Below are 12,009 nucleotides of genomic sequence, written 5' to 3' on the forward strand. Positions count from 1 at the left end.
TGCCGAACGCCAACCGCAGGTCCAACTACGGCAACTCGTCAATCGTCAACTGCAGCTCCAAGTGCGGTTCTCATCCCTTTCAATTGCACTTCCATGTGCGGCGGTCGCAGTTTCATGTGCGACGTTCGCAATTTCAAGTGCGGTTAAGGCCTTAATTTCTCCCATAAAAAACGAATTAGAGAGATCAAATACGAAACAGAGAGATAAAAACGAAACAAGCACAGATTTTATCACACTCAATGCATCATACAATGACCTTAAGGAAATCTGCTCTTAAAGTTAACTCTCTGAGAAGAAGAAAATCCACACTGTTATACCGGAAGAACTTAAAAACAAATGAAGTTGATGATGAGGGAGGAGGAGAGGAGTGCGGGAAAAAAAATGTGAGTTTGAAATGAAATGCGACAAGGAGAAGCAAGGAGGAGGAAGGGAGAAAGGGATGTAGGGTTTACAAAATAATCTGAAGGTAAGACTTAACTCAGTTAGGAAGGAGTGTAGGGCTGCTGCTTCAATTTAATCATTAAATAGATTAACTTTTTTAAAATAAAATATTCTTTCTAAGAAGGATAAAATTATAAATAAATAAATAAAATTATAAATAAATAAATAAAAAGGTGCAGGATGATGTTCGTGAGGTACATGATAACCTCTCTCTTCGTAGATAGTTTTTTTCTCTTAAAACTTTATCCAACTTTTTTATTTCATATATTACAATTTTAGGATCGATAAAATAGTTTCAAACTAATTAATTTATTTGTCAACATTAAGTATAATGAGAATGAGAAGTATTATATCTGAAAGGTTTCATCATCTTAAAATCCAATGAATTTAATAGACAAAAATCCATATATATAATAGAAGTATTAACATTGTCAAACAATTAAAAATTATGATGTGCATTATTAGTTTTGAAATAATTACTAATTATAAAAGTTAAGAATAAATTGAGATCGTCAACCTTCTTATATAAATGATTTTTTACTGTTTAAAAGTTTAGCCAACAAGTTTTTGAAGAATTGTTGGTTTATAAGTGATACCCTACTTACTGCAGACCTTGAAATCAGGAATGGAACTACAAATAAATGGTTAAGGGGCACATAAATATGTAAACATACATATATATATATATATATATATATATATATATATATATATATATATATATATATATATATATATATATATATATATATATATATATATAAACTATTTTCTTCTTCTTTTTTTCAAAGTATTCAATGAAAATTTTCTTCTTGAAATCTTAAATTCTTTATCATAAAATTATAAAATAAAAAAAATTATTAAGCTTTGTTTTATATATATGTTTTTAATTAAAATGATGGCATTCTTATAATCATAAATATAAGCTTTAATATTTATACCAACAAACTAAGTATTGAAATAGATTATGTTACTTTAAGTCTATAAAATTTTGAAAAAAAATCATACTCTCTAAAGTGAAAATCATATTAAAAAAAATAACTTACAATCGTATTTCAATTTTAGTTAAAGATATTTAAATTTCATTTAGAAAAAATCAAATGTATGAATTGTTATTCTATTACGACTAGGTTTGTGTAGTTACATTTATAGGAACAAGTCAACAAGAATCCCAAATACTGAGGATCTTGATTTTTGACTTCCCACCGAAACATATGACTATGGTAGTAATAAGGCGCCGGTAGAAACAAAACAAACACAAAAATCACTAATAAATTAATTAATCTTAATTTTCTAATCAGCCCACACGGACTACACCTAATCTACCAATATTATATCTCCCACGCTAATTCGGCTTACCAAACACCAAATCCTTTTTACAATGTTTATTAATTAATTTAATATATATAATAAGAACAATAAACAACCAAATCACTCGTATATGACTCTCATCTGCAAAATTATTCATTAAAAAAATCACTCATATTTCCAAACCTTGACAATTTTATGCAAGCTGTATTATGTTGAGAAAATGAATGAACAAAAAAAAAGTATCAAAAAAGAAAAAGAAAAAAGAAACAAATACATACATATGTACGTACATGGTAGTACCTCAATAATGAATCTATCACTGTCTCTCTAAGTCCTGTTCAACATCATCATGCGCAGAAGGTTGGAGTCTCCTCAACGATCTCTCTCTGCTGAGAATTCTTCGAAATGAACTCAACCTAGAATTGGAGCCGTTGATTTTAGGCGACCCATTACCACCGTCGGACGTTCCTTCCACGTTTTCGAACAATACCGGGGCGGTGGGAAGAGCCAACCGGGTGGGATCCTCGCGCTGGACCGGTTCAAGTCGGAGCGGTTCCGCTTTGGATCGACAAAGGGGACACGTGGAGTGTGAGGCGAGCCACTTGTCGATGCAGCCGACGTGGAAGCTATGCTTACAATTAGGAAGGAGTCTGACATGTTCTCCGTCTTCGAGAACGCTCAAGCAGACGGCGCACTCAACGGCGTCGTTCTGTTGTTTGAAGGGGAAGGTGGGGAGAGCGGTGATGACTGCAGGGTCGAGGCCGGCGTTTGGCGGTTGGGCTTGCGCGTGAGCCACGTTGAGACTGAGTTGGTATATGGTGCTTCGGCGGCGAGTTTGACGGCGCAGAAAAAACCTTGCGTAGATGTGAAGAGCAAACACTAAAACTAGCACGACTGATAGGGAAACTATGGCGGTGATTAGTATCCTCCGGTTGAAGTCATTGTGGGTCTGGAAAAACGGACTGCGGTCGTGATCGTTGTCGAAGTAACTCATGGCTGTGTGAGAAAGAAAGAGAAGGTGTTGGTGATGAACATTGAAGAGAAGAATGTGTTTTAGGTTGGGTATTTATATATGGGGTTTATGAGAACTTTGTAAGAACAATGAGTTGGTGGTGTTGTGTTGCAGTTGGAAAAAAATGGTGTTTTCCTATTGGATATTTTACTTTCTTCTTCTGTTGTGTGGCTACAAAAGTCCAAGGTTGTAACTAACAAGAAACTCCCATCTCGTCAAGGCTTTTGACTGTTGAACGTTGACATTGCTGCTCCCTTTAGGGTAAAAAGTAAAACGATGGGAATGGGAATGGGAATGTAGAGAACGTTAGGTAAATGTAACTGTAACTGTAAGAACAAAAACCACTGTTTATTAAACTTATTTATTGTTTTTTTTAAATATTAAATATATACTGTTTAATTAGAAAAAGATGAGAGAAAATGGAGGGTTTCTTGTGAAAGTTGACTGCCGCAAATTTAGAAAAAGAAAAAAGGAAAAAAGATAAAGCTAAAATAAAATCTTGTACCTATTATTTTCAAGTATGAACGCCAAACATATTTCACACTTAGTTAATAATACACGTGAATACATAAAAAACCTTTCTTAATATTTCAACGTCAAAATCCAAATTTTTGGTTTGAAGAGGTTTTAATCTTTAGAAAATTTCCGATTTCAAAAAATTTTAAAACGATTAAATTTGAGAATTTTAAATTATTTAATTCTTATAAAATGTAAACTACGTAGTAATTTTTATAATTATATATATCCCAAACCTACCCAAATAAGATTTTTAGTTTTTTTCTTCTTTAATTACTTTAGGTGGTGGACCAAAAGATTCTGTGTGTGGGAATACGGCTACGTACACATTATTCCACGTGTTAGAACATTTGTGATTTTCTTAGAAATTAGTACTCCAATTTACGAATATTTGAATCTTAAAGTCAAAGCCAGGACACTGAGTCATCTTTTATGATTATTTAAAGTCTTTGAAACTGACAGAAAAACAAAAGTTTGTTTTTATAAAATAATTTTAGTTCTGCAAATTTAACTTTAATTTTCTTTCTTATTACCTTTTGATTTATAACGTACTATATTTTTTCACCTTGATTAAAAAATTCAATTTTAGTCTTTAAAACAAGGTCAAAATTATTACAAAAGTAACTTTAAGAATAAACAAGAAGTTAAATATTTTAAAATTTAAAGACAAAGTAATCATTGTGAAAATTGAAAAAAAAATCAAATTTATAGGACCAGAAATATATTATTTAAATTTTCTTTGTACAAGTTAATGCAATTTATTGGGCCATTTATTATTTGTAGATAAATGCTAAGTTGCTCAATGCAATGTGTTTCATCTTAATTAAAAATATAATTAAACAAATTAGACTTTTAAAATACATATTTTAAGAAAATTATGCACCAGACTGTTAATATAATAAAAATTGTGTTTTAGAATTAATAGTGTGTTTAAAATAGTGATATTTAACTATTTTATTATTAAAAGTTTAAAGTATAAATAGAGTTTTTTATAAATGAATTTTTTTTTTCCAAAAAAAAATTTTAGAACTCTTTTCCTTCTCTCTATATTTTCTTATCTATGTTTATCTGTTTTAAAGATTAGAGACAGCTAAGGTGATATTTGAGACGAACTTTCCACTTATGTCTGATTAGCTTCACCAATAGAGTAAATTAGTTTTCTGCCTATTTTATTTGTTTGTATGTTCTTTTTGTGCATGTGGACCATTTTGGTTCGCATGTAGGGTTTGAGTTCTATGTTGATCAGTGGTCCTAATTGTGTCATGATCATGTTTATGTTGTTCAAAGGAGTATAAAGCTTCATGTGTGTCTCGAGGTGGTTTTAGGAATTCTAGAGTGTTTGGTCTGTCTTTCAAGCAAGAGAAACTAATTGCATGATGTTTAAATGATAGATAATTTGTAATTGTTAATTGTATGCTTGTATAATATTTGGTTTATGTGATTATCTATCTAATGAAATATGATAAATGGAGTTGAGTTAGAATTTCATTTGGTTTACATGAATTGTATTTTGGTATTTGGTATGTTCTCATGTTGATAGTGCAATTGGGATGAATTAAATAATTGAGTAGTGTATAATTTGATGGCTGATATGTTTTGACATATGTGATTGTTGTTGAACTGATTTGCAGGACTAGAATGATAAATATCAGCATAATTATGTTCTGCACAATTATGTAAACTCACTAGGCGATAATTTTATAATTTGTATGATTTTATAACTTTATAACATTATAATTTTATAATTTTCTAATTGGATAATTTTATAATTTTATATTTTTTAATTTTAAAATTTTATAATCCTATAATTTTATAATTCTATAATTTTTTAATTTCATAATTTTCTAATTTTTTAATTTAATAATTCTATAATTTTTTGATTTCATAATTTTTTTAGTTTCATAATTTTTTAATTTGTAATTTTATAATTTTACATTTCTTAATTATGTATTTACATATTTTACATTTTTATTGTAAAGATCAAGAAAATGATATATTAGAATTGATAGTAATTTGAAAACAGCGATACTTAATTATTTTAATATTAAAAATATTTAGTACAAATAGTTTTTCTTTTATAAATGACTTTCATTATTTTAAAACATATTATCTCTTTAGAAATTTCTCATCAAAATTTCTCTAACTTCTCTTTATGAATTTTTTCTGTATGTTTATCTGTTTGAAGATTTGAGATAGTTGGAGGGATCCTCCTAACTAGCTATTCAAGTTGGATTGATCAGTTTCTCTCATAACATAAGTTAGTTTTCTACGCCTTTTCGCTTGGTCCAATATGTTTTGTTGTTGCATGCTGTCATTCTTTTGGTTGCATATATTGTTTAAGTCATCAATATGAGTTTTTACTAATAAGTGATATCCTGATCATTTCTGTGATGTTTCTATGTGAAGATAGAGCATCATGTAGAGCTAGAGGCGTTTTGGTATTTTTAGAGTTGTTTGGGTTGGGTCACACAATATTCCTAAATTATATAAATGTTGAAGTTACTAATTGTATAATTGTATTGTGATTTTCGTTATTGAATGAGTTGTGTGACGAGTTTTATCGGTTGCATGAGGGGTTATGGTCCTAAATTGCATAATCTGAGTTGTATGATGAAATTTGAGAATATTGTCTTGATGTCATTGGAATTGTGATGTTTGAGTTAATGTATGTTGTATAATTCGAAATGGTTTGTCTTTATCTTGGTATGTATTGTTGGACTAAAGTGGTATTGGTGGAATAACATATATTTATAGAATTATGTTATGCAAATTTATGTAGACTCGTTAGACAAGAGGTTGCGTCACTGGGTGATGACAAGGTCATAGAGTCATTGATTGTGTAGTCTTTGGGCAAGGATATACTCATTGAGTGAGTCTAGAGTAAGAGAGTTTACTGACTCGGTTGTCGCTAGGTGTGACAACTCTTCTTTGGATGATTTACTCAATTGTGTAGTCTTTGGGCAATGATATACTCATTGATGAGAAGTCTTGCTGCTAGGAGAGTGGACCTCCAAGCACTACTCACTAAGTGAGTGATACCCTCGTTAAGCGAGACTAGCAGAGTTTCAACCATGTCTATGTTCACTTTGTTTGAATGTTTTATTGGATCTTATAAGTTGTTGCAAGGATTATTTGTGTATGTGATTTGTATGATGATTGTTGGTACTAATTCAAGGAGGATTAATATTTAGTTTAATTAATATACACATTAAAGTGGGAGTTCAGATGTTGGATGTTATCTTGTAGCTCTAATAACCATTCAAGCTAGTGAAGTAAAATAAAGTATATGGTGAGAGATACAAGAGGTTTTAATCTAGGTTATTAAATTTATCATAACTCAAAGCATAATTAAACCCTATTAGATTAATATTTTTTTATGCATGATTTATACTGATAGAATTTTAATTGTATGATAAATTTTAAAAATATTTTTTTAAAACAAAGTTAACGTAATACTTTATGTAAATCGTCGTACAATAGTTTAAAGAGTTTGACAACATAAGGCAAAGAAAACACAGCTTGTATTATTTTATAAATAGAAAAAAATCAAATAAATAAATAAAATCAAGATTCCGTTAGTTATTTGGATTATATTATATAATTTAATTATCACTTATGGAAAACACAAATTGAGGTTATTAAGGTTAAACCTTTGGAAACTTTTTCCTTTTTTTTATTTAAGTTTTAACTGAATACTTTAATTAATAATATATTTTCAAAAGGCTGAAACGTGTTGAATTCTCTTTTTAATAGGGAAAGAGTGATCAAAATGGACTATTGTGCCGTGTATTCAACTATATAGTTATATAATATTTGAAAATTAACAGCTAATTCAATAAATAGTTGTTGAAATATCCAAGGTTACATTGATTAAATTTTTGTTTCATCAAAATATATTACCAACTCCGTGCAGAAAACGTTTGCATATAGTACTTGGTATTTTTGGAATGTCAACTAAAACAGATTTAATTTGTTGACTTAATATGTATTAAAAACAAAATCGTTTTCCTAAGACAATTAATTCATTGATATATATATATATATATATATATATATATATATATATATATATATATATATATATATATATATATATTTATATTAAGAGGTTAGAAAATTATGTCATTAAATTGGCAGTATATTTAGTACATTTAAGATAGTATATTTAGTTCATTAAATTCAATTATTTTAATATTAAAAGTTTAAAATATAAATAATTTTTTTATAAATAGTTTCATTATTTCAAAATACATTATTATTCTAAAAACTTTTTTCTTAGAGTTCTTTTCTTTCTCTTTAGGTTTTCTCACCGTTTATTTATTTGAAGATTGAGGACGTAAAGGTAATCCTCGTGGCAAGCTCTTCACTCATGTCCAACCAATTTGTTCAATAGAGTAAGTTAGTTTTCTATCTCTTTTCTCGATTCATTCATTTTTTTTTTCTTTGTATGTGGTTCTTTTTGGCTTGCATATAGTGTTTGAGTTTTCTTAACTAGTTTGTGCTAATCAATGGACTTAATGGTGTATCATGATCGTGTTTGTGTTGTTCATAGGAAAAGATAAAACTTCATGTGCAATGGAAGGTGTTTTAAGAGTTCTTGATCAATTTAGTTTGTTTCTCAGGTATGGGAAGCTAATTGCACAATTTTAATGTGATTGATTATAATTGCTAATTGTATGTTTGTATGGTATTTTGCTTGTATGATTGAGCTGTGTGAATAAGAATAGGTTAATATAATTGAAATTAGGGTTATAAATTGTTTTGCTTGAATTGCATGATAAAATTTAGGATGTTGCCTGAATGGTATTATAGATGGTGTTGTTTGAATCATTGAATGTGGTGAAATTTGAATTAGACATTCGTGTTTGGCTGTTTGACTAAACTTACAAGGCTGGACTGACATAAATCTACAAAGTTATGTTTTGCATAAGTGTGCTAACTCGTTAGGCGAAAATATACTCACTGGGTAATGTCAAAGTTAGAGAGCTACTAACTTTGGTGATCATTAGACGAGAATATACTCGTTGGACGAAACTAAAATCAGAGAGCTCATTGACTTGATAATCGTTGGGAAAAAATATATTCGTTGGACGAAGTCAAAGTAAGAAAGCTACTGACTTGGTAGTTGTTGGACAAGATTATACTCGTTGGGTGAAACCAAAGTCAGAGAGCTCACTAACTTAACAGTGGTTGGATAACTTTTGTGAGAATTTAAGTCTATGAGTTTCGATGATAATCTCCTTGGGTGAGAGCTATTTGGTCATTGGGCGAGTGTGCATTTAGGAACTACTTGTTGAGTGAATAAATGTTCTTGTTGAGCGAGATTATCAAAGTCTAACTCTATTTTCATATGTTTTATTGTGGTATGTTTTGATGTATGATTTTGTAAATGTTAATATAATGGTTGGTTTATGATGTTTATTTGAGAGTGGTTGGAACTAATCCAAGGAGGATTGATTGTGGTTTTGTTAGTGTATGCATTGACATATGAGGGTTAGAAACGAGGTATCCTGAACTCTAATAACTATTCATACTCAAATATAGTACAATGAATTATGTGATGAGAGTCGTAGAAGGTCTTAACCGTTTGACTTTTGGTCCTAGACGCAAAAAGGATTAGCCTTGTAAGTGGTAGGGAGATAACCTTTTTTTTTTTTACACTGTAGAGCATAAATACCACTACAAGGGCATGCTTACATTGAAGTTTATGTTAATGACATGTATCCAGATAATTAAGTTTATGATCAAATGTTTATGGAAATATATGACTTCTACATTATAATGTTTACTTTATTAATTGGTATATAATGATTAATTAAGCTAAATCTTTTGAATATTAGTTTATCCTTGTACTCTTTTGTATTTTGTTGTGTTCTTGTGATAAAGATAATTCTTAGTGGTGAAGTATAATTTTGCCTATAAAGTCTATAGGTTTCTCACCTCAAGTTTAATTTTACCATGTGGTATGAAAAGTTTGGTGCAATATTATGTGTCTAGAGTTTTTTATTGCATCTTTTACTTCAATGACATTATAATGACATCTAACGTAAGAGAGGTTGACCTTTGTTTTGTTTTTTGTGATTGTTATTTTTTTGTTGTTGTGATTCTCGCTATGTCCTATGTCAACCCTTCTTGTTGATCAAGATGCAGTATAGGTTGTGATGAATAGTTTCATGAACATATAATGTTTTGTAGTGTAAAGTAGGGTTATATACTTCCCCTTGGTAGGGTCTGAATGTAGGTAACACATACCAGGTTTTTATGATCCAGTCTTGGCGTTTGGTGTAGCATTTTGGCCTTTTAAGTTGATTTATGATCAACTCACATTTCTGGTTTTGGTGTAGTATTTTTAGGGCTGGTTTAGCAAGTTGTTTTGGTTATCCTAGTTGGTTGAGTCCTTGGTTTTGAGGTCCTCGACGTTGTTGCAGTTTTGTAAATATTTTCTTGTTGTTTTGTTTGTTTTATTTCATGAGTAGGGACTATTCAAGCATGTTGGCTAGTGTATCATTGCTCCACTTATATATATCATGAGATCAATTCGATGTTAGTAATTATTTGTATTTAATTTGTAGTTTCGACGTCAATTGGGAAACTATGAGTGTGGGTATTATGTAAAAACATTACTGATTCATGAAATAAGGTATTAAAAAATTGACTAAATACTTATCTAATTGTTCATTATAATATTGTTTTAAATCCATTATTTTATTTGGACATTTTTAATGATTCATCTTCAATGGAAGGTCGAGACATAAAAGACAATAGAACCAACTGGTTTTTTTTTTATTTTCAGTGAGAGTAACTTGTAGAAACTTGACTACAATTTAGTATTATATATGTACGTTAATGTAATATTTCGATTGAATATATAGTTTTATATACAAATAATGTTTTAAATATTATTGGACAATTTAGTATATGAAATGAATTCCGTATATTGTTTGTACGGTTGAATTTGTTGATTTACAGATAAATTCATTGGATAAAATAGTAAAAAATGGAATAACATTTAAGAAAAAAGACAACATTTCTATGACGTACATGACATTATCTATCAGATTATGTTAAATGTAAAACCACTTGTATAAAACTTTTTTAAAAAAAGTTTTTATGACGCACATAACAATGTATGTCATAATAGGTAAATTGTAAATAACACATATTATGATAAGTGAACGAGATAGAACCTAAAGAAATTATGATAGGTGAAAATAATTACGTCATAGAAGTCGAGGTATTATGACAGGTAAATAGAACTACGTCATAGTTATTTTGATATATTATGACTAGTAGCTGAAAGTATGTCATAAACGACGAGATATATTTTGTCAATCAACAGAAAAATATGTCATAGGAGACAACACCTATTATGACGTACTTTTCCTCTACGTCATAGAATGCACAAACCTTCTATGGCTACCTAAAACTATGACGTCAGAGCACCTGCCATAATATGTTCATTTTACATATATAATATGTCTTTTCTGCACTATTGTTATTGTCACTTATGCAATTTCAACCATAAAAGCAATTTCAATTCAACCTAATTTTAACTCAAACTAAAAAATTCAAGTCACAATACATTAAACAATAATATTACATTAGGTCACGTCATAAAAATTATCTAGTTTGTACATTGTTCGGTTAACAATTCAAACATCGTTAGCTCAAGGGACTCAGTTGATCAAAATTTGCGAAATTTGGGACTTAATTTCATAAAAAAAAAGAATAAACTAGGACCATATTGAAAAGTTGAACGAAAACCAAAACCAAATGAGTATTTAAGCCTTCGGTTAACTATATAACATGACAATTATCTTGCATGTCACCTTACTTAAATGTCGACATATAATAATTTATTACAAGAGATAAGAGATAATGATGACGAGATCTCCTAAAAATGTTTACTTTATTTAACGAATGTTGTTTTAAATTTAATTAACAATGTAAATTATAAAATACAAAATAAAAAATATAAAAATATAAAATATATAATTATAATTATATTTTCATAATTTCATAATTTTATAATTTTATATTGAGTGATTCTTCCTGCACCTCACTTCTTTCATCCTGCACCCGTAATTTTACATCTTTGTCTTTCATTTAATAAAGTCAAAACATAATTAATGATTCCTAACCACCAACAATTTTCCTAACTACCAACAACCCAAATATTTTTTTGTTTGTATAAACCCTAACATGCACCCCTCTTCTTCGTTCCCATTGTTTCACTCACTGTAGCATAGCATTTTTTTTCACTATTGTTGGCATTTTGTTCACTAGGTGAGTGTTTTGAGTTGGTGGTTGTGATTCGTGGTGGCGGTGATCTGTGCGGGGTGATCCTTGGTGGTGGTGTTGTGGCATTGGGCGAGAGGAAGAAGATATCACAGGTTAGCATTTCATTTAAACACACTTAACCGCAGTTGGACCTGCGGTTTTAGATTGACGTCGTTCGAACGCCTATTATAGACAACCACACTTCGATTTTTGGCTGCTCGTAACCTCCCTTCGATATGTGGTTTTTAAGGGTCGCACTTTCAAGTGTGTTTCCACTGTGCAGCCTAATTTCCTTTGTGTTTTTTGTATTATGGTATATGATTTTTTATTTAATATTTGTTATTTATGGATTATGCTAGATGTATTAGTTATTAGTCATAGTTTTAGTTATGAATGACCTCCATTTCACGAAGTTGGGAAAAACCTCCTGGGTAATTTTTAGCTTAGTT

The 12,009-nt window shown here is 29.7% G+C and overlaps 1 protein-coding gene across 1 annotated transcript; it reads right to left on the reverse strand.

Moving 5' to 3' along the window:
• Positions 1-1,936: 1,936 nt before the first annotated feature.
• LOC108333757 (RING-H2 finger protein ATL40) lies at positions 1,937-2,967 on the reverse strand. The gene has a single exon (XM_017569232.2). The coding sequence runs from the start codon at positions 2,744-2,746 to the stop codon at positions 2,069-2,071; it is 678 nt and encodes a 225-aa protein (XP_017424721.1). The 5' UTR covers positions 2,747-2,967; the 3' UTR covers positions 1,937-2,068.
• Between the last annotated feature and the right edge of the window lie 9,042 nt (positions 2,968-12,009).

The sequence above is a fragment of the Vigna angularis genome, chromosome 11 (assembly GCF_016808095.1).
Source record: "Vigna angularis cultivar LongXiaoDou No.4 chromosome 11, ASM1680809v1, whole genome shotgun sequence".
In the NCBI taxonomy this organism is placed as follows: Eukaryota; Viridiplantae; Streptophyta; class Magnoliopsida; order Fabales; family Fabaceae; genus Vigna; species Vigna angularis.